General features: G+C 40.3%; 1 protein-coding gene across 1 annotated transcript in view; it reads left to right on the top strand.

The window, feature by feature from the left end:
* Positions 1-24,417, top strand: part of LOC117434970 (G patch domain-containing protein 8-like) — a 47,929-nt gene that overhangs the window by 9,435 nt on the left and 14,077 nt on the right. The window contains exons 3-6 of the mRNA XM_034057732.3: positions 2,005-2,077; positions 6,723-6,790; positions 7,329-7,415; positions 12,431-12,574. Of these exons, the coding sequence (XP_033913623.3) occupies positions 2,005-2,077; positions 6,723-6,790; positions 7,329-7,415; positions 12,431-12,574 (372 nt within the window). The remainder of the gene's footprint in view (positions 1-2,004; positions 2,078-6,722; positions 6,791-7,328; positions 7,416-12,430; positions 12,575-24,417) is intronic.

The raw sequence follows: 24,417 nt of genomic DNA on the forward strand, positions 1-24,417 counted from the left end.
AGGCTTCTTTTCAACACTGTGCCACTATTGTAGTTGTGGGCTGATTTAGCATTCAGAATTTGACAACCTAGTTGGAAAGTAAGAATGAATGTCTGAGCACAATAAAAAATAGAAGAATAATGGTTTGGTGAAAACCATGTTTACAGTCATCTGCAATGATAAAACACCTGTTAAATTTAGAAATATATAAAAAAAAAAAAAAACCTGTAATAAATACAATGACCAAAAGTTTTGACTAGTCTTTCTCTTCAGGACATCTGAAGACATTGAGAAAGTCTTAAGTGTTTGGCATGAATGTATTAAGCTTCTTTCAGTATTTTGAGATGTTCACAATCAGTTTGGATTAGTATTGGGTTTTTATTGACATCAAAGCTCTCCTACAAGCCCCTTAGAAACCCCAGTCATTGGCCAAAATCGTCCCATATCCATCCTATTGAAAAGCAGGCCCCCAGATCTCAAGAGCTGTTTGATCACTTGGTGTGGCAAAGTGGTTTGCAGTGCGCAGGAATAACACACACAAGACAGTGAAAGTTCAGTAAAACAGCTCCCTTTATTTAGCTGGGTTGCGTGTCAACAACACTTAAATAATAAGCACGGGCTCTACACAGCCATGTGTATCGCTCCGTGCAAAACAAGGGTTTTAGTCCCGAAATAATACGACAGTATAATAACACCAAACACTGACATGGTCACTTTTCCAGACAGTGAGTGCTTGTGTGCAGGTGTGGTGAAAGACAACAGTTTGTGAAACAGTGGTGCAGTGTAGTCCGGGTTTTGGTGCTGGCTAGTAGCGACACCTCCTGGTTTGTGTTAGCCGTCTAACAGTGACAAAAGACGAACATTTAGCACAATCAAACAAACAAAACATGAGACACTCATGATAATTTAATTACTTCCATTTTCTAAACGGGTCCTTTCAGTAACCACGACGAAGGAACAGCTAGCTCAGCCACTTCCCCTAAATACCCTCAGTCACGCCCTCTTTCGTTGGCATGGCCAATCACGTATCCTCCAATCCGTGACTGACACGTCACCTACCGCATTAAGGCGATGACTTCTGGTATTGTGGCTCCGCCCCTTCCTGTATGGCCGGCTTCCGACTGACCCTGGAATGAACTGCCATTAAAATGCATTCCAACACCAAGGATACATGAGACATTCTGCTTGCTGATTTCCCCTACGTGCACTAATAGTTCTTGCTGTCTAACCCATGGCTATGCCTGTTCCATCCTAACCTTAACTCTTCTGTTGATAACACGTTAAGTACATCATTTTATTGTGCTCATTTTATTGATATTTATTGAGTGGTTTTATTGTTTGTCTTTTCATTTCACTTTTTTTATGTATTTTTTACTAACTTTAGTTAATTTTTTTTATAATTATTTTTTTAACAAACGGCTGCATGCTAGTTTTCAGAACCCAGTTGAATCTAGCCTGGTATAATCTTGCTATGATTGTGTTTGTTTTTATGTAGCGGTGGGGCCGCCTTGCATTTTACTTGGTGAATTTCGAGGGTAACAAAAGCCACTCGCACTCAAGCACACACCAAATGACTAAAGTAGAATGTAATGCCTCTCTGTTGCCTGCTGCAATGTAATACTCTTTCAGGTGATGGGTATCACCATGCTTATGTACGATATCTATGTAGTGTTATAAAACATCTACTAGCTAGATATGGTGTTAAATATTCTACACGTTTTTGTGCCCACCACCTAGCTTTACTATGTTTTTTCTTAAACATTATGCACTGAGTCTGCCTGAATCACACCATGAACGAGATTGGTGGAGCTTTGACTCTAAGGAAACCAGTCCCTTCTATCTCAGAGGGGTAGGGGTTCATCCATCCCCAGTCCTTTCCTCTAGCACTTTCTTGCATGCATTTGTATATTCTCCATAGTAACTATGTACATGATCCTCATCTTGTGATAATTTTGACATCTGCAGGAGAAGGGTGTTCTTATTATTGGAATATTTTTGGTTTTTCTTCTCTGTTCTGTCTGTCAGGATAATGTCGGACACCGGTTACTGCAGAAACATGGCTGGAAGCTGGGGCAGGGACTGGGGAAAACGATGCAGGGTAAGTTGTATCTGTCTTGTCTGTGTTTTATATCTGTTCCTCTTCAGTATCTGTCCATCTACCAAACATCTATCTTTTTTTATACAGTCAGCGCCGCCTAATTGGCATTCTGGTAATCAGGATTTCTGCTTAAGTAGCATACAACTCTGGGAGACAGTTCTTCTCAATGCTATTTATGTCAGTTAATTGGGACATGACTTCATTTAATTGGGATACAGTGTTTTCAAATGATGAACGGAGATCGCTTTTCAGAGCAAAGACAGGTTCGCATAGCACAGTGCAGTATGTGATTACGCTGTGACTTGCATACATTGCGTAAACCATGATGAACTCTTGAAGGAGCTGGAGTCTCAGGCTGCTGTTGCAAAGAAAGTATCAACATCACAGGTACCTCGCCTTGTGATAAGATGGGATTTCATTTTTTTTCATTGCATGTTGAAATAAAAAACAGCAATTAATTTTGTTTAGGAATAAAAAAAAACCTATTGATTCTTATTTTAAATGATGTATTTAACATTTAATCATAATGTGATGTCATTCCATTCTTTCTTTTCATTTATAAACAAAAAAGTGTGACTAAGGTCATCTCAGATGCCTCTCATTTAATTGGGACAGCCGCTTATTCCGCTCAATCATTTGAGTCCTATATTAGGAAAATTACTAAAGCATCTTCTTATAATTTGAGAAATATAGCTAACTTTGAGCTATTATTTCTGTATCTGATGCTGAGAGGCTAATACATGCCTTTGTTTCATCGAGAATTGACTATTGTAATTGACTTTTTTCTGGGATTCTAAAGTCTCCAAAGGTGTCTCGCTTGCAGCTTATTCAGAATGCTGCTGCAAGAATTCTAACTAAAACCAGAAAAGGTGAACATATTACTCCTGTCTTGGCCTCCTTACACTGGCTTCCTGCATAGGAATCTGTGGATAACCACGTCGTCTGTGTAAGCAGCGGCGCATTGCTGATGGGGCCGCAAAATGCGATCCATCATCCACTGGATGGTGCTCCGTGCAACCCAAAGGGCATGGTCCTAAATTGGTACAACCTGAAAACGCTCTGGATTCCGGGGTCAGGGGTATCTGCCAGTACCCCTTCGTTAAATCCAGTGTCGTCACAAAATGAGCCATACCTAGATGCTCTAGCAACTCATCTACCTGGGACATGGGATAGGCGTCAAACTTCGATTTTTCATTAACGTGCCTGAAGTCAATGCAAAATCAAGTTGACCTGTCCGACTTATCCATTAAAACAATTGGATTGTTCCAGTCACTTTGGGACTCCTCTGTTACCCCCAGTCTGTCAATTTCTGCCTTTATTACCTGCCGTTTGCGTTCAGATATGCAGTACGGCCTCTGGCGAACTGGCGCCCCCGGCTCAACTTCAATGTGATGGTGGGCTACTCGAGTCTGCCCCGGGACGGGAGAAAACGCATCAGGAAACTCCGGCACCAGCACCCGAGCCTGACATTCCTGTGTTGGTGTCAGATTATCTGCAATCTGTTTTAAAACTGCAAATCAGTTCAACCGTAAAAATCGAATACAGCCCAAACCTGATTTTCCCTTCCCCTGGCTACTGCACTGGCTACTGCAAAAAGTATGGAAACAGGTAGTAACTAATTGAGGCAAACTGTGCTGGATACTGACCTTCACAGCTGTGGTTGTGAGCAAGGAGGTGGAAAAAATATCTGTCTAAATCTGGACAACCAACGCAATCCACTGGCTTTATAAGAATACTTGTAGATATGAGGGCTCTGTTACACTGATATATAGTTAAGTATACATTGTGGGATTCTGCTTATATGAGCATAAAATAGGGGTGTTAATAGTTTAATCATTCAGACAAAATTCTATACGTTCAGTTGACTGATGTTTTAAACGTCACAAAAAACTAGTAGAAATATAGCTGTTGGTGCTCATACAGTAGTAACTATAGATAAGGCTGTATTTTTTTTCCCACAGATTTCACGTTTTCGGTTAAATTTACTATAAGCTTAAAAATTCCAAATTCTGAAAATTAATGTAAATACAATTTTTTTTATATACTTAAAAATGTGTCTTATTAAACTGCATTTAGGAACCTGGCAGCTGGTTTAGTTTGCTTCCAGTAAATGATCGAACACACAGCATAGACTAGAGCTGAACAATTTCTTTAAAATGTCTTTAATGAAAAAGACACCAGCTGCATCGAGGATCAGAAATATTTCTGCTAAAGAAAGAGCGCTCTGTCCAGTACAAGGGGACATTTGACGTGTCTGTTTTCATTTATTTATGTTTTTATTTTGTTTGATAATTCACTGATAGGGAAAATTAGAATGTCTTTAAAAGGTGGACATAAATGAAGTGCACTTGAAAAGAGCTTTGAAACAGACTTTAAAGTTCTAAGTGTAAAAAGTTGTCAGGATGTTAACAATGAAAAGAGAAATGTCAGGTACGTTATTTAAACAGTTGTAGCAACACGTGGGGATGTATAACACTATATTTTTCTGAGCCCCGATTTTTGTAATCGTGGATTCTTAGGGCACACAGAATTTAGGAAAGCAGAGTTTTTTAATGATTATTGGAGAGCTGGTGTTTTTTGTGAAACAGACCCCCACAAGCCTGTTTCGACCAGGTCACACAGTGTCACAGAGGTATGCAATTTCACCCCCTCCCCTAAGAAGGTCACCCGGCTCAGAGACACTGCTGTGGAGGTCATCATTTCAAACAATGGTGCAATTCAGTACAGCAGCCCTGGAATTAAGTCATTCTTTAATCATATCATTGGGCTATAGCCACTAATCCATCCTCCTGCCAAAGAAAAAAAAGCTGACTGGGCTAGAAATTAATTGTGTTAATGACAGATCTAATTTAGTTTTAATTCAGTTTAGTTAAGGTAGCTGTGGCAGGGTGGCTGAGATGTCAGGCCAGAAGCAGGAAGAGCACACACAGGCAACTGCGGTTGCAAAAGAAAGACGCGGCGTGCGCCGTTTTATTAAAATAATACAAAAATAAATAAAATATTTAAACACAAAAACACTTGCTCACAGAGCGAAAATGAAACAGGTAAACAAAACAAAATCACAAACACAAAGTATAAACAATACCGGTCAGGCTGGGCAGTAGCCTTCACTGATCCTGTATTTCATTTTTAGTTTCGTTTTTTCTCTCGCTCCTCTTGCTGCTAACACACCCACCACCCAGAGCGCAGAGAGCTGCAGGCTTATATGCAGGTAACCATCTCCCGATTAGCAACAAATTAATCACTTAATTAATTTGGGAGATGGCCACCTTCTGCACAAGGTTTTTTATAATTATTCCTGGCAGAGGACGAGTACCCACTCTCGCCTCTGCCAGAACACATTTTAAATAAAACAACAAACAAAACTCACGGCTACGCTGTCATATTTACAAAACAATAAATAAATACAAAAACAATACAGACGACACTTTGCGACTGCTTTTAGTGTAATTAGAAGATCATTGGGTGAAGTTGTCATTGGGTGAAACCGTAAAAAAAAAAAAAAATATCCTCACTAATTATTCTTCTGTGAAAGTTTTAGTTTTTTAACCTTTATCTTAGTTCTAGATATTAATTCCTAGCCCTTTTGTGGTTTGAAAAATAATTGGCTTTCTGATTTCTTAAAAAGGCTTTTGCCCAAGGGTATAAAAACGAGGGGAATCGAAAAGTACCGACAAACTTGATCTGTTTTAATTAAACATACCTGGCAGCAGCAGGTATGTGTTGTGCCTTTTGTTTAAGGAGCCCCCCCACCCCTCCTTTTTGCAATCCTTCCTCCCCCCCCCCTTCACTCAAACCCAGGTAAGTATAACCTGTGCTCCCATCATGATGAGTCCACAGGCCGTGATGTGAAACCGCTGCTGTAGTGAAGTGCTTGTCTCCACCCGTTTGGCTTTGTTTGGCTGGTTAGTGAATTAAACAATATGTGTCCAACATAGTCTGATTCTTTTTTTTAAAGTTAATTTCTTCTCAACTTATCCTTTTCACAGCTTGCTAATAACAATACAGCGTTGAAACTGTAGCTGTCATCTGAAACGCTAGTACAGGAACATCGCCACCTTGTTTAGTGAAGCCGTAAATTGTAAAGGAAAAAGAAACCAAAGAATCATCATTATTATTCTCATCATCCTCATTGTGTGTTTACCTAGTGTTAGTGTTTTTGCAACCATCAACACCGCCATCCCCAGTAATTAATGCACGTTGCTTCAGACTTTAGTCCGGTTCTTTCCAAATTGCTCTCTCCCTGTTAAACTGCTTTTATATTTATTGTCCTCCTAAACTAATTCTTAGATTGCAGGCAGGTTTCTGAGGATTGGGCCAACAGAGAGATATAATCATGTGCTGTACTATACATTTGGGAGAGTTCTGTTATCTGATTGAGCACAGCCTGCAATACATTTTAAAACTCTTAATTTTGGTCTTGTTTTCCTGCTACCGCCTTCATACAAAGATTTGATAGCAGAACGTCAATTTGATTGAATAAAAACAAACAGTTGTAAGCTGTGAGAATGGCTTGTGTTTGGTTCACTGTAGCTTTTTGGTCTCTGCATTCCAAGGCAAGATCTCTAACAACCTACTGTGCAAAGTGTGCCCCGAGCTCGCTTTTCCCTGCCCTCACTCCCCTCTCTCTGTTTCCCTTTTACAGGCAGGACAGATCCCGTCCCGATTATCCTCAAGTATGATGTCATGGGAATGGGGAGAATGGAAATGGAGGTAAGCGCTGCACTGCTTCAGCATCACCTGCAGAGGGCAGTGTTTAGTAGCACAGTGGTGGTGAGTGTGGTACTGTAGGATTTTGCAACATCTCAATATGACTTGAAACCACAGTACCAAGGGCTTGGAATGAGCAAGAGGGTAATATGTTTTTCAGTACCCTCTAATCACAATTATTAGTGCCGGAGATTCACCTAATTGGTGTAATTTATTTGTGAACAATGGGGATAACATGGCAAATGTCATTTGTTTACTAAAGTATTTGTTTAGTTATTCTAGCTTTGAAAGTCAATTAAGAATATGGGGGGGGTGCGAATTCCCTTTTATTTTGCAGACGATAAAGAATGGTTTGCATCAAATCTTAACAGCTTGGCAGTAGTGCTGTCCAGATTAGTGAAGACTTTGTTACCCACAGTGCTGTACTTTGTCTCCCTGTGTAATAACCCGAACGCTTCAGAAGGTCCGGGCATTGTAGCGGTTGTGCAGTGAATGCTCTCGGTGAGCGATGCCCTGAGTGTGTGTGTTCTCACTGTTCCAGCTGGACTATGCAGAGGATGTGACGGAGAGGAGGCGAGCTCTGGAGGTGGAGAAGGAGGATACAGAGGAGCTGAGACAGAAATACAAGGTAGATCTTTCTGCAGCGTTGAGCTTTTCAGGTGCTGCTTGTAGCTCTATGTACAGGTTGGAACCACTGGGTCACGTTTCACATACATTTTTCCCCCAACATATTTATTGGGACAAGTACGAAATGGTAACAAGCATATACGTAAAATCAACAATATAGCAGAAAAGCACAGCAAAGGGGTTTTATAATAATAGCCCAGCTGTGACAGAGTCCAAAATACCTTAGAGCTTGTTGCTTCTACTGGTACAGTTGATCAAAACAGAGGTGAATCTTTTAATACAGTAAGACCTCAAATGTCCACTATGTTTTTTAATAATTTCATAAATTATAAAACCATAAAATGTGAAAACTGGATTACACTTTATTGATCAGATTGTTAATTTACCCATAAGTCTAATTTATTTTAATCAGTCATGTGTGCACTGCCAGCATTTACAGTACTAACCTAAAGCAAATGCACTAATATCTTTGCAATAAATAACTGCCCTGCTTTGTAAAATTACATAAACTCCTGATTATATTTAAGCGTGTGTTCATGCTCCAGATTTAACTACATAAAAAGAGGTTGTCATTTGAGTTGTAAAGTGCATTTACTTACCATAGTGCACTGCCTGGCTTGTGTTTGACAATACTATTTTGTTAGTTTTGTGTGTTATCTTTTTTGTTGTGTATAGTTTATTCGGCAAACAGAAGTATAGCTGGAGAAGCAACAGAGACAGTTAGCTTGGGCTAGAAAGAATGTGCTTCCAATGACTTGCTATTACTAATACAGCAATACAGCGCAACCGATACTGTAAATTACACAGCGCAACCGGAACTGTAAATTACACAGCGCAACCGGAACTGTAAATTACACAGCGCAACCGGAACTGTAAATTACACAGCGCAACCGGAACTGTAAATTACACAGCGCAACCGGAACTGTAAATTACACAGCGCAACCGGTACTGTAAATTACACAGCGCAACCGGAACTGTAAATTACACAGCGCAACCGGAACTGTAAATTAGCTTTTATTTTACAAAATGTATTCATTTCCAGTCGTATCTGGTTTTTCTTCCTTGGCGGACGTACGGAGGCCAGCCAGGAGGGAGTTGCAGTAGTCTAGGCGGGAGAGTACCAAGGCCTGGACCAGGAGCTGGGTGGCGTAGTTGGTGAGGAAGGGTCGGATTCTTCCTATGTTCCTCAGGAAGAATCTGCAAGTGCGTGCCAGAGTGGAGATGTGCTGGGAATAAGAGAGGCAGGGGTCCAGGGTGACTCCGAGGCTCTTAGCTGAGGAGGAGGGAGAGAGTGTGGTAGATTCCAGAGGAACAGAGATAGAGAGATCAGAGGAGGAGGAGGGGGAGGAGGAGGAGGAGGGAAAGAAAAGGACGTCAGATTTAGAGAGGTTGAGTTTGAGGTGATGCGAGTGCATCCAGGAGGAGATAGCAGACAGACAGGTAGAGATACGGGAGGGGATGGTGGAGTCAGAGGTGGGGAAGGAGAGGAAAATCTGAGCATCATCAGCATAGAAATCGTATGAGAAACCATAGGATGCGATGAGGGGGCCCAGGGAGCGGGTGTAGAGAGAGAACAGGAGAGGACCCAAGACTGACCCTTGGGGGACTCCTGTTGAGAGAGGGCGAGGTGTGGAGGTTGCTCCACGCCAGGTTACCTGGTAAGTGCGGTTGGAGAGGTAGGAGGAGAACCAGGCCAGAGCAGTGCCAGAGATTCCCAGGTCAGCGAGAGAGGATAGTAGAATAGAGTGACTGACAGTGTCAAAGGCAGCAGAGAGGTCGAGGAGAATTAGGACAGAGGAGAGAGAGGCAGCTCGGGCAGAGTTTAGTGAGTTGGTGACAGACAGGAGGGTGGTTTCAGTGGAGTGAGCAGAGCGGAAGCCAGATTGGAGAGGAAAGCAGAGAGCTGGCGGTGTACAGCCCGCTCGAGGGTTTTGGAGAGGAAGGTTAGGAGGGAGACAGGACGGTAGCTCTGGAGGGAGGTGGGGTCAAAGGTAGGTTTTTTGAGGAGGGGAGTGATAGAGGCATGTTTCAAGGCAGAGGGAAAGAGACCAGAAAGGAGAGAGGTGTTGAGAAGGGAGGAGATGAAGGGAAGTAGAGCAGGAGCAGCAGCTTGAAAGAGGAGATTTGGGAGGGGGTCCAGGGCACACGTGGTGGGTTTGTGACCCTGGAGCAGGGAGGAGAGGTCAGAGTCTGAGAGTGGAGAGAAGGGTGTAGGGGTTGGAGCAGGAGGGGGTGCGGGGGAGGGAGAGGTGTTAAAGAGTTTGTGAAGCTGTGGATTACTGTGTAACATTGCTAGTAACACTTTAAAAACTAGTATCCATATTAAATTGATTACATCAGTTTATGTACAGACGTGCTCAAATTTGTTGGTACCCTTACAGCTCATTGAAATAATGCTTCATTCCTCCTGAAAAGTGATGAAATTTAAAAGCTATTTTATCATGTATACTTGCATGCCTTTGGTATGTCATAGAATAAAGCAAAGAAGCTGTGAAAAGAGATGAATTATTGCTTATTTTACAAAGATATTCTAAAATGGCCTGGACACATTTGTTGGTACCCCTTGGAAAAGATAATAAATAATTGGATTATAGTGATATTTCAAACTAATTAGTTTCTTTAATTAGTATCACACACGTCTCCAATCTTGTAATCAGTCATTCAGCCTATTTAAATGGAGAAAAGTAGTCACTGTGCTGTTTGGTATCATTGTGTGCACCACACTAAGTCACATCAGCTCTATGTTCACAGACGAAAAAATGAAGCTTTCAAAGAAAAGAACACCATACCTACGGTGAAACATGGAGGAGGCTCGGTTATGTTTTGGGGCTGCTTTACTGCGCCTGGCACAGGGTGCCTTGAATCTGTGCAGGGCACAATGAAATCTCAAGACTATCAAGGCATTCTGGAGCGAAACGTACTGCCCAGTGTCAGAAAGCTCTGTCTCAGTCGCAGGTCATGGGTCCTCCAACAGGATAATGACCCAAAACACACAGCTAAAAGCACCCAAGAATGGATAAGAACAAAACATTGGACTATTCTGAAGTGGCCTTTTATGAGTCCTGATCTGAATCCTATCGAACATCTATGGAAAGAGCTGAAACTTGCAGTCTGGAGAAGGCACCCATCAAACCTGAGACAGCTGGAGCAGTTTGCTCCGGAAGAGTGGGCCAAACTACCTGTTAACAGGTGCAGAAGTCTCATTGAGAGCTACAGAAAATGTTTGATTGCAGTGATTGCCTCTAAAGGTTGTGCAACAAAATATTAGGTTAGCGGTCCCATCATTTTTGTCCATGCCATTTTCATTTGTTTTATTATTCACAATATTATGTTGAATAAAAAATCAAAAGCAAAGTTTGATTTCTATTAAATATGGAATAAACAAGGGTGGATGCCAATTACTTTTGTCAGTTTCAAGTTATTTCAGAGAAAATTGTGCATTCTTCATTTTTTGTGGAGGGGTACCAACAAATTTGAGCACGTCTGTATATGCAGTAGTTGGGAGTCAAAGCAACAGTAACAGCAGTGTGATTAAAATGTAGATGTAAAAGACAACTTCCCCCCTTTTATCCCTATCCAATGATTTTATTTATATTACAAAGTAGTTTTATGCAATGCAATGTGTAAAAAAGATTCCACTGCTCCCTGCATCCTCTTAAAAAAAAAAAAAAGGCAGAGGAGGTCTCAGTATCCCATATAGCACTACACACCTCCCCGGTTAGGAAGTCGACTCACTAATCTGTATCAGAGCATCTTACCTGTTGAAATCTCAGCCAGGAATTTGGACAAGTAAAACACATGCTCACAAATCATGGTTTTAGACATGCAGGGTTTTTATTGAGAAGTATTCCAACATATTCCTGCTTTCGCAAAACTTGTAGCAGTTACAATACCTGTATCTAGTGTACCAGCAGAACTCTGTCAGAACAGAGTGTGTGAGGATCATCTAACATGACAATTTTAATGGAAGCTCCTGAGAATTATTAACACTGATTTGGAAGGAGCACGAGTCATTTTTTGACTTGGGTGCGAAAAGGAAAATTTAAAGAACTTTTAAACAGCAAAACTGTAAATAGTTCTGATGTTGACAGCTACCCGCAGAGACATTGGTACATGTTCTGCAACATAGATTTTTACGTCGTGAAACGTTTCATTGTAAGCTTGTCTTTGTCTATTTCTACTACCATTATTTATACTGTGTACTGTTTTGCATGTTAACTTCGTTAATCTGAAATAGTTAAACTGGAAAATAATATAACTATATTGATGTAATATGTAAAAACGCAGGTGTTATGGTTGAAAACGCAGACTTTGAGATGGTATGCGTTTTACAAATACACATTTTTAAAGGCTAGCACAACCTCTGCATCTCTAAATGGTCATGCAAATTAGTTGTGTTACCGGAGTATCCCAAACATTACTTTCTTTACTTTTCTTTCTTGCCGTCTTACTTTAGAAAGTAATTGTCAAACATCGAAAAGCATTGTAGCTGGATCGATACAGTATTTGTAATTCTAGCACACACTCTGTTACTTTGAAGACTCCTGTACAGATCCAATCCCATCAGTAAACACTCCCAGGGGGTGGCCAGCGGGGTGGGGCAGAGGGGAGAAGTGAGCTCAATCCCATGCAGATTTAGCGAGTCACACCTGAGGGGAGCAGAGAAGCTCTGCGCTAAATGCAAAAAATAATTGCCCATTCCAAATTTAATAAAAAGTAAAAGCTTTCCATTTCTTAAACACTTTACACAAAAACAGTGCACAGGCTTGACTATCAGTAGTTGTCAAACGATAGATACATCGATGCATCGCCTCAGCCTTAGATTATATGCTATTTCCCCTTACATTTTTAGCATGGGATAGAATGCAATCAGAATATGAACAAATCGCAAATCTTAACAGGGTTGGTTTCTTACTGGTTTTGATTACAAACTGTTCTTCCTAAACATGCTTAGAAATGAACGCACAGTAGCATTAATTGTCAGTTAACATGTGCCCTATCTGTCTGTTTCCAAAGGACTATGCCGAGAAGGAGAAGGCAATCGCCAAAGCTCTGGAAGATCTGAGAGCAAATTTCTACTGCGAGCTGTGTGACAAGCAGTACCAAAAACACCAGGAGTTCGACAACCACATTAACTCCTATGACCACGCACACAAGCAGGTAGGGAGCTCAGAGCACAGGGCTGTAACAAACCATGTATGTCCAGGGCTGGCAGGGCGACAGACGCTCCTCTCCATTTGCGACAGAAACTCCTCTCCATTTGCTGAATCAGTGCTTCACAGCTAACACAACAGTTACCTTTAAAGTATGAAATGTAACCATTACTGAATGGGATATATCTCTTATAGCCCAAATTACCTGAGCACTTTTATCAAAGCTGCTCTTTAAGAGCACCGTCTGTGTCAGGCGTTGTCTCTGCCCCCAGGAGATATCAACGACTTTCGCATACGGATCAGTGCCATTTTTCTTTCACTTGCAAAGCAGGCAGCTCTCCTGCCCCTTCCCTGGGATTCAGTCCCATTCTACGGCTAAGTTCACGCTATCTCCCTTGCTGCTCCGTTCTTCAAGAGTCAGTATTATTTCTTGCTAGCACCTTTTCATATATATTTATTTTATATACACTGCTGTGCAAAAGTCTTAGACCTGTTGCATTTTTCTACTCTGGTGCTTTATGAGCAACAACAATTTACTCAAAGCCTCCACTAGTGTTTTCTACTATTATAACAACCTTGACATGCATAAAGAATGAAAAACATTGAGTGAAATAGCTTGCATCACTTGATTTTCAAGGTGTGGTATCTGAAGCATAATCAACAAGTACAGAGAAACATCATCTGTAATTGACAAACCCAGGACTGGAAGACCTAAAAAGCTGTCTAACAAGGATGAGCAGTACTTAAAGATAATACCCTTCAGGAATAGAAAGAAGACAAGCGTTGAAATGACAAAAGAACTGGTAGAAGGCATGGTGTCGTTGTCCATCAAATCAACAGTATGAAGGTCACTCTTGATATCAGGACTTAAAGGATGTGTTGCAATAAGAATACCTCTGTTAAGAAAGGGGAACAAGACTAAAAGGCTAAAATATGCATAAGAACACAGAAATAGGACTATGGAACAATGGTCAAAGGTGCTTTGGACTGTTGATTGATGTACAATGACATCTGTGCCTTCTGCCAGTTCTATTGTCAATTCAATGCTTGTCTTCTTTCTATTCCTTACACTAGAAGGACCGGCGATATACTCATACCTAGAAGCCCCGCAGCAGTCTTTCTGATGGCTGTATTCAAAACACTGTAAATAATATAACGAACAGAGAAACAGTCGGATGTAATAGTTATTTTTTATTTTTTTTATTGAGTATGTTGCATAACTGTTACACAACATTCTCAAAGTAAATGGATGCCAACCTGGCCCTTTTGCTGCTGCAAGGGATCAGGGTGTTGAACTACCTGGACGACTGGTTGATCTGTTCCCAGTCGCAGGAAGGAGCAGTGGTGCACACGGCGATCATGACGGAGCATCTGTCGAGGCTGGGTCTCACCCAATGATGCCAAGAGCCAATTAGTACCGGTGCGAAGTAAGGTTTACTTGAGACTCCGACTGGACTCTCTTAAAATGCGAGCCCTCTTGTCAGACGACAGAGTGGCAGCCATTCAGAACTGTCTATCCCTGTTTCAACTGAGATTGATAGTACATTTGGTGTTGTGTCAGAGGTTGCTGGGTCCGATGGCTGCGGCTTCATCAGCCCTCCAGATAGGATTACTCCATATGTGCCCGCTTCAGGTGTGGCTCAATGCCTTCCAGCTACACCCCAAACGCATATCTCTCACGTATGCTGGGAAGCACTGCGCTGGTGGAGGCAAGCCTCTCACATGTGCGAGGGTGTAAGAACATAAGAAAGTTTACAAACGAGAGGAGGCCATTCAGCCCATCTTGCTCGTTTGGTTGTTAGTAGCTTATTGATCCCAGAATCTCATCAAGCAGCTTCTGAAGGATCCCAGGGTGTCAGCTTCAACATTACTGGGGAGTTGGTTCCATACCCTCACAATTCTCTGTGTAAAAAAGTGCCTCCTATTTTCTGTTCTGAATGCCCCTTTATCCAATCTCCATTTGTGACCCCTGGTCCCTGTTTCTTTTTTCAGGTCAAAAAAGTCCCCTGGGTTGACATTGTCTATACCTTTTAGGATTTTGAATGCTTGAATCAGATCACTGCGTAGTCTTCTTTGTTCAAGACTGAATAGATTAAATTATTTTAGCCTGTCTGCATACGACATGCCTTTTAAACCCGGGATAATTCGGGTTGCTCTTCTTTGCACTCTTTCTAGAGCAGCAATAGCCTTTTTGTAACAAGGTGACCAGAACTGAACACAATATTCTAGGTGAGGTCTTACTAATGCATTGTAAAGTTTTAACATTACTTCCCTTGATTTAAATTCCACACCTCTCACAATATACCCAAGCATCTTGTTGGCCTTTTTTATAGCTTCCCCACATTGTCCAGATGAAGACATTTCTGAGTCAACATAAACTCCTAGGTCTTTTTCATATATTCCTTCTTCAATTTCAATATCTCCCATATGATATGTATAATGCACATTTTTATTGCCTGCGTGCAGTACTTTACACTTTTCTCTATTAAATGTAATTTGCCATGTGTCTGCCCAGTTCTGAATGCTGTCTAGATCATTTTGAATGACCTTTGCTGCTGCAACAGTGTTTGCCACTCCTCCTATTTTTGTGTCGTCTGCAAATTTAACAGGTTTGCTTACTATACCAGAATCTAAATCATTAATGTAGATTAGGAATAGCAGAGGACCTAATACTGATCCCAGTGGTACAACACCGGTTACCTCGCTCCATTTTGAAGTTTCTCCTCTAATCAGTACTTTCTGTTTTCTACATGTTAACCACTCCCTAATCCATGTGCATGTATTTCCTTGAATCCCTACTGCGTTCAGTTTGAGAATTAATCTTTTATGCAGGACTTTGTCAAAAGCTTTCTGGAAATCTAAATAAACCATGTTGTATGCTTTACAATTATCCATTGTCGATTGTTGCATCCTCAAAAAAATCAAGCAGATTAGTTAGACATGATCTCCCTTTCCTAAAACCATGCTGACTGTCTCCCAGGATATTGTTACCATATAGGTAATTTTCCATTTTAGATCTTATTATAGTTTCCTTAAGTTTACATATAATACCTGGTTCGGTTTTGTCTCCTTTTTTGTGGATCGGTATTACGTTTGCAATTTTCCAGTCTGTCGGTACAACCCCTGCGTCAAGTGACTGTTGCATGATCTTGGTTAGCAGTTTGTAAATAACTTCTTCTTTCATTTCTTTGAGTACTATTGGGAGGATCTCATCCGGCCCAGGGGATTTGTTTATTTTAAGAGCTCCTAGTCCCTTTAATACTTCTGCCTCTGTTATGCTAAAGTTATTTAAAACTGGATAGGAACAGGTCGACATGTGGGGCATGTTGTCCATGTCCTCCTTTGTAAAAACCTGTGAAAAGTAATCATTTAATTTTTTTTTATTTATTTATTTTTTTTTCTTCGTCTATGATTTTGCCATTTGTGTTTCTTAGACATTTAACCTCCTCTTTGAATGTCCTCTTGCTGTTATAATATTGGAAAAACATTTTGGAATTGGTTTTAGCCCCCTTAGCAATATTGATTTCGATCTCTCTTGGCCTTTCTAACTTCCTTTTTGACTTGTGTTTGCAGTTCCAAGTACTCTTTCTGTGTACTTTGTTTTTGGTCCCTTTTAAATGCTCTGTAAAGTGCCTTTTTTCACAGAATATTTTTTTTAATTGATCTATTAACCCTTTGCAGTCCATTTATTAAGTGCATGTCAGGCGCGTCAGTTCCAATTTATTTTCACACGCGCAGTTAATTTTAGACGCACTGTTTAAAAGTGTTTTTATTTCACAGTCAAACGGGTTTAAAAGGCCCTGCATATCAACAAAGCACTCACTAGGCATCTCCAGCCCCGCCCCACCCTTTCGTTCGCTATCGCTTTCACATATGCTAATAAATAAATAATAATAATAATAATAGTCGTACATACCGATCGATCATCTCCTGATCACTCGTTTTATCACCAAATTCCTCAATAATGCAATCCATGTCATTATTTTATTACTATAACATCTCAAAAAATCTCTGCAAATGTCCGTGATAGTCTCTGTGCTCTGATACAGTACCATTCAGCTTATGACCGCCCCCTATGTAATGCTAGGGGCATGTATGACTAATCATGAGATACGGCATTTTTTTTTATTTTTTTTTATCGGCTTGTCTCAGCTCCTGTCGCTCCCACTCGGCCATTGAATGGCTTTCTCGGCTTTTTCCGGAGAAAAAACGACTAGAAACCCGTTTTTTGCGTTTTTTTGATGATGTCGGACAGGGTCCGACAATGGACCGGATAGGAATAATTGCAATGTCGGACCAGGTCCGACAATGCACCGCAAAGGGTTAAACCATTTTGGCCATTTTGTTTTAGATTTAGATTTGTCTACTTTTGGGATGTAATTGTTTTGCGCCTCTAGTACTACATGAGATTCTGGATCAATTCTGGGATCAATAAGCTACTAACAACCAAACGAGCAAGATGGGCTGAATGGCCGCCTCTCGTTTGTAAAATTTCTTATGTTCTTCTTATATTCTTCTTATGTTCTTACATTTTTAAAAAACAGCCATCCTTTTTCTGTGGATGTTTTCTGTATTTTACTCCAATCTAGTTAGTCTCTGTTTCATACATTCATAGTTTGCTTTTCTAAAATTGTAAACCTTAGCTTTAGTCATTACTTTTGGGGTTTTAAAAAACACTTCAAATGAGACCATGTTGTGGTCTAAGTTTGCCAGTGGCTCTCTGACCTCTGTTTTAGTTATTCTGTCTTCGTTATTTGAAAAGACTAAATCAAGGTATGGCTTCTCCTTTTCTACATGCATTTCTAATGTCATTGTATAACAGATTATTTTGCTCGGCGTCTGAATTTGGCGGTCTATAGCATGCTCCTATTATCATGCCCTTTGAATTTTTGTCCATTATTCTGACCCATATTGATTTGGCGTTGTTTTTTCTTTGTCCAGATTTAACACCTGGGCTTCAAGACTATTTCTTATGTATAGCGCTACCCCTCTGCCTCTTCTGTCCTGCCTGTCTTTCCTTTACAGTGTGTACCCACTAATATTATATTTGTCTCCATCACTCTCAGACGACCAAGTTTCTGCAACACCTATTACATTGTAGTTACTTGTTAGTGCAGTAGCTTCAGGTTCTAACATTTTGTTTCTGAGACTACTAGCATTAAGATAAATACATTTAATAGTTGTCTTACCTGAGTTGTTGCCTTTGTTTTGATGTGGTCTCCCTTCTGTTTTTTTGTTTTCTCCCCCCTTCCTTTCTAGTTTAAATTGTAAATCTTTTCCTTCGCTTCGGTATTGAAATAGACCCGGAAGGACCCGTGCACTGTGTATTGAGAGTATCGTGAGTGTTTGTTTTGTTTGCTTGTCTATAATTGTTACTTGTGTGTTTATAGACGGCTAACACTTTCCGGAGCGTCGCTAAGGGCCAGCATTGAACCCTGAACAGCACTGCACTATTTGTCACTCTTTAACCTGTATCACCCACCACGAGCACTACAGCACGCACCCAGGACTGGTGACCGTGGTTGTATATTGTGGGAGAGATACTGTGTTTATTGTTTAGGGCTGCAATCCCTGTTACTGTTCTCCGTGTTTTACGCATCGCTGTGTATAACCGGAGTTTATTATTTGGTCACCAGACCTGGATTATAAACAAAAATAAAACAACCATTTTCCATACTGGATTACAAACCTCTGTCTGTTTATTCCTGCACTGCATCACCTCTGCACTTGTTCATAATCAGTAACCACTTTGTCACAGCTATCCATTAATTTCATTTTTTTTGTATCGGGGGTGTTTTATTGGTTAAAACCGAAAATCAGAGCCCTAGATATAATTTAGACCACAAAATAAACCATTTTATAACATATTAACTTTGTATTCTACTAAGGCATTAAATTATGACTGTTTACAGCCGGTCAGATGTTTAGTTGCACAAGTTGGCAAATTTTACTCTGGTGAACAGAACAGTAAGCAGACTCCCTTGCGCCAGTTTGTCAAGGGTTAATCAACTTTACAGTGTGGTTACATTATGTTTCTGTTTGTACTTGTATTATCAGAATCTTAAGTCACTGTGTTGAAATACATTCAATTTAAACTGCCCACAACCCATCTACCTGTAGTATGAGCAGTTATTGAACAGTGCATGTATAGCAATCCAGCCATTGACCCAATGCATTTAAGAACGAGAAAATAAAATAAAAAATATCAGCCCTTGCAAGTTTCCTCTTCATGTCACTCTTTCTTTGCCTATTGCTTGCATCTTTACAAGGTATGCTTGTGGTTGCTTGCTTTCACAGTCGTGACTGTTCTGTAAAGGTTATATGCATGCTGCATGGAGGTTAAAGTCACTATGTTAACATTGCAATGGAATTGTTACGAAGGTCTGACGCTGATTTGCCTCTACTCATGTATTTACCATGTGAATGGCCTCGATCAGGAGATCGGGTGTCCAGTGGTCTTGTAAAGAAGACCTGCTCAGATCTATGAATGGAGTCACACTTTTAGCTCAGTTACTGATACAGATGATATATCAAATGTCTTGCATCTAAACAATATTCCCTTCCACGGTAGCAGGAATAAACCCACTGCAATCGTTATTGATGCAGCTCAGTGTAATATTTGGCAGGAGGCATGAGTTAGTGGTGCATAAAGATACTAGGGAACATAAAAGTTAATGCCCAAGTTAGCTCCAGAAAAAAATAAATTGCCAGTGAGATGTTAGCAAAGGATTCTTGCAATTAACATAAGAACATAAGAAGATAAGAAAGTTTACAAATGAGAGGAGGCCCTTCAGCCCATCTTGCTCGTTTGGTTGTTAGTAGCTTATTGATCCCAGAATCTCATCAAGCAGCTTCTTGAAGGATCCCAGGGTGTCAGCTTCAAGAACATTACTGGGGAGTTGGTACACATGAGCAAGGGCTTTCTAAAGATTGAAAATACCTCGACTGCAGCTCCACAAATAGAAACGTCAGCATGGATTATAATTCCAAGGATCTTTGCTAGAATGGTGAGTCAGTCATCCAGTGAGAGGCTTGGTAGGAGTCCGGAGCCAACTTTTACTCAGTGCTTGTCATTATACCGTTACCTCCTGTTCCCTGCTTGGACCCCCTCCCCCTGCCCTCTCCATTCTGGGTAATGGTCTGTGTAGATTGCGTGCCGGAACAGCTTGCCATGTAATGCTTAATTTTAATTTTTCTCTTTTTCCACTCTTATTTTTTTCCTTTATTTATTTCTTTTATTTTTTTGCAATGTTAACATTTTCAGCTGATGTATTGCCAGCAAACCCTTCTAAAATGTGGGCGTCCAGATCACCAGAGTGAGTTTCTATCTACTCCTTTCTGTAGCTGTATTGTGTGTCTGCCTCCCTCCTGCCCGCTTCATGTAGTGAATTAGTCGTATTTGTGTTTGTGTGATTTGAATCCCTTGGTCTCGTTTGATGCCATTGCACCCTTTCAAAGCAATGTCCACTTTGCAGAGGGCTGTAGTACATGGGCTATCTCACAAGGATGCAGAAAAACATTCTGCGCTTCACAAAGTGTCACATTTTATTAAGGGTATCCAAGGGTGTTTACTCCCTTCTGTAACTCCTATTTTTTGAAAGGGATAAAATGCCTGTTCATTTTACAAGAATAGATCCATATGGCAAATTTAATAATATCCACTCTCCAGGTGATTGTTTCTCATTTTGAACATAAACATCTCCTTTCAAAAAAACACCAGTTACAGTGTAAACAGCATTGTGCCAAACTAAACCATTTGTTCTAAAATAATAATGATTATTCTTCTTTCTCTAAAACAACTAATGGTTTTTGCAGAACGAACAATTTAACCCTACAAGTGGCATGTAGTTGCATAGTGACCCCCTTCCTAATGTCCTAATGTTCCTTCCTGCTATATGGACATTGTTTTGTGCCCCCTATAGCTTCCCTGGAGTTTTGCATTTGCATCAGCTTACAGAGTCCCCTTCATCCAACCCCTGCCTTACACTTAGTGACAGGTGCAGTAGAGTCCTGTGGCTTTGTACATTGTAACCTGCTGCTTGTTGCTGCAAAACACAATAACCCTGTTTTCTGAAACCACTTCATCACAGCAAGCCTAGCACGCAGAGAAGTACGGTCACTGGGTTTCAGCAGGTAAGGGCTGTGTGTGAGTGTGGTACTCTAGGGGAGTTTCTTCTAAAAGCATAGCTCCGTTGGAAGGTTTAAGAACCCTGGCTTTAAAGCATTAAAACATCCAGCCACTTACCAATGTCAGTAAAGACTAGCCAAAGACCACTTGTAATGTCCTTTTGTGAAGGCTCAAGAGCAGCCTGCAAAGACCACCCCATTGCTGTTGCTTTAAAGGTATATTTTCTGCGCTGGTAAGTAAGGCTGTATAAGGTGGAAAAGTCTGATACTTACTAGGATTTGTACTTTATTACAAAGATCTCGCTTTTTTCTTTTTTTCATGTACAATATCTTGCATAATGAACATGGGTTAAATACACCAAAAGTTTAAACATCTACCATTAAATATAGGATCAAGCTAATATGCAGCTTCCCTGTTTTATTTTGTGTGATGTCCATTTTCCCCAGCATGCACAAGCAGTGACTTAATACAATTAAACAGCTTGTTGAAGTTTAAAAAGCACCAATGCAGTGATTTGAGATCCAGTTCTAGGTGAGCACAGCTGTATTGCAGTGCCGGGATTTGAACTGAGAAATTGGTTTGTTTTAAGAGTAGTCGGAATGGATGGGAAGTTAATATTTATTATTTGGTATTGTTCTCAGAAAGCAAGTGCTAAATTGTTCAGTTAGTTACCACAGATGCCTCCTGCAAGTGCACTATGAGACTGAACACTGTTATTCACGGTTCTCAAATATTTACTGTGAAATATCATTCTGTGGTATTTGTCACTGTATAACTGTTAACAGTACAGAAAATGGCAGATGTGGCAGATAGAACAATGGCTTATTGAGCAACTGTGAAATAGCATTTGGTACTGTGTTTAGCTACCACTTTATTCTACACAGATCTTTAGAAAATGTATCTGAGTATAAGCAAATGTCTGTTTTACATTCAAGGGAGCAGCTTGTGGTTTAATTATGTATTTTTTTAAAATGTTAGTTGATAGAGGGTTTGCTCACAAGGAAGGGCAGTATTGAATACATTTCACTTAGTATACATGATTACAGTACACTTAACTATAAGAACAATTCTATAATTGATAATGTAGAGTTTGTCTAGGTTGATTTTCTCTTATAAAAAATAATTAACGTGTTACAAGATTGAGGATTTACTATGAACACACATACACACACTAAACACAAGGGATGTTTAATCAACAGTCGTTTTATTAAGTACACAAATATTAAACAGAAATCAGAAAAGTCAGGAAGTAAATCTCTTAGTTTCTACATACAGAAACACAAGTCAAGGCTCTCCTACTATGCTAAGCAGCTGGCAGGCAAGTGAAATATGATAAGGCTTGCTCACTCTCACACACAGCACTCAGCAACAGCGTGCAGGCTGTGACGTATCTAGTAGCTTGCTAATACACACACAAACACAGCCTAAACTGAAATGGTGCAGACAATCTTTGACTATCACTTTAAGCTTACTAATGGTATGGTTTAATGATATAGCAAGTTTGCTTTTAAAATAAATTCTTCTACAACAATGTGAGGTACGTCATTTTCACTAAAATTAGTTTCACAAGCAAGATGTGCAAACTAAACAATTAATAGTTCAATTCTATGTGAATGTGTTAAAATTAATTAATTTAGTTCCATGAAAGGAACATTCAACTGGAATTCTCAACGTTTCCCTGAAGCTTAGACTTTTGGTTGGCTGGTTTGGAACTCTGTCTATTAAGTGTCCAGTATAAAAGGCTCTCCTCAGCAATGAAGTCTTCAATCTCCAATAGGATCCAGAAACTATGCAACAAAGTCTTCAATCCCGATAGGATCAACAACAGCTCCCGTCCTCTCTGTCCTTTTCACTGAATCTTTAGCTATGCAGGTAGCAGGGCAGTCACTTTTGGATGCTGTGGCTTTAGGTGTACAGCAGACCCAGACTGGTTTGTCTGATAAAAGTCTCTTAAGTTTTACAGCAGTCCTCCAGCCAGGCCTCAAACTCATAGCATTTGGTCATTGACTTACTTGCAGCTTGCTTTCTCTTCTTGGGTCCTGGTCTCAGGCAGAGTCCAGGAGTTGCAGCTTCGTTTAGCAGAATGACAGCACCTTCTTAGCAATCGATATGGAGCGCAAATTGTTTACTTTTGCTTGAATATTTATAGTCTTTTCACTCTGCTAAGTAGCTATTCGCAGGAGGTCATTTGTGTATCGTGTCTCTTTAAAACTCACAGTGTGATGTTTAGTGTCCTTTTCCACTGGGACATAGATGCTTTATGTCTTCCTGGCATCAAAATGCTTGTTGCCATTGTGATTTATCTGTACATAATGCAACTGTCCTTTCAGCCTAATCCAGTTGAATCCAGATGCCACCTCACCCTGGTCATCCAGTTCAGTATGTCTGCAGGAAAGGGGCCCTTTTTCTTCATGACAGAGATTTCATTAATTAGTCCAGTTACATTTCTTTTTTTTTTTTTTTAATAAATTTGGAATCTGCAATTTTTTTTTTCATTTTCTCACCAATTTGGAAAGCCCAATTATTTTGTTTGGAATAGCCTGAACTCGAACCGGCAACCTCCAGGCTATAGGGCCCATCCTGCACTCCACGTGGAGCGCCTTTACCAGATGCACCACTCGGAAAGCCTCCCAGTTACATTTCTAATACACGTTCAGGTATGAATATCATATTCAGGGAATATGCACCACAACTCTCACACACAAAAACAGAAAATGTTTCCAAATTTGTTGTTAACCTTTAATAGGCAATTTTAATAAAAATAAAGTGAGGAAAATACAGAAATTTTGAATTTATTTATGAAATATAGGTCCAAATATTACTGCATATTACCTTCAGACTTGCAGAATGAAGGACTGCTGAGAAGGAAGGTGTGGTGCCCAGTGAGAAACTGTCAAAAGGAAATGAGTGTTGAGAAGACAAAGAGTTATAAAAGCGCGTTTGCCTTTTGGTGTACAAAGTTCCGTAAATGTATTTCATTGACCAATTTTTTTTTGAGGATACCTGTGTTTCTTTTAAGAAAATTATATACCTGTTCTGGTTTTGGGCTTGTGAGACCCTTATTTCACCTAACAGTGAATCACCTTGATATTAGGAAAGGGACTGTTATTCAGTGTGTTGAATATTTTCAAGATATCTGTTCATGGAAGACCCTAACAGGAGGGGTGCAGAACTATATTTTCTGAAGGGCCAGATACAGAGAACGCCAACTCACCAAGGGCCGAAATTCATGAAGTAAAGAATATTACCAAGACATTTTAAATCATTCTCACGTATTGCATACTATATGCATTTGTTTTAAAACCCTGGTAGCTAAACATAATAATAAGCTTTCCCTTTCAAGTACGAAATGTGTTCCATTACACAATGGGTTAACCTACTATACCCGATTCAACTGAACACTCTACCAAAGCTGCGTCTTACACCCGCGACGTCAGCACGCCTGTCTCCGCCCCCACAGGAGACAAAACTGTGTGCCATTTTCTATTCAGCCTTTTCTGCTACACAGAGAGCGACTCAGCAGTTCGAGAGAGTGAAAATTCACTATCTTCGACCAGAAGGAGTCAGATAAGCTTGTATTATTTTATTTCCCCTTGGGTAAACCGCTGAAGCACGAAATTGTTTAAATAATTGAATTGTGTTTTATCATGAGTCTGTTCTTCGCGGCCTTTTGGCCAGCAGCAGCAGCGGGTTTGCCTGCTCCTGCACTTTGCAGATCAGTG

Source organism: Acipenser ruthenus, chromosome 28 (assembly GCF_902713425.1).
Source record: "Acipenser ruthenus chromosome 28, fAciRut3.2 maternal haplotype, whole genome shotgun sequence".
In the NCBI taxonomy this organism is placed as follows: Eukaryota; Metazoa; Chordata; class Actinopteri; order Acipenseriformes; family Acipenseridae; genus Acipenser; species Acipenser ruthenus.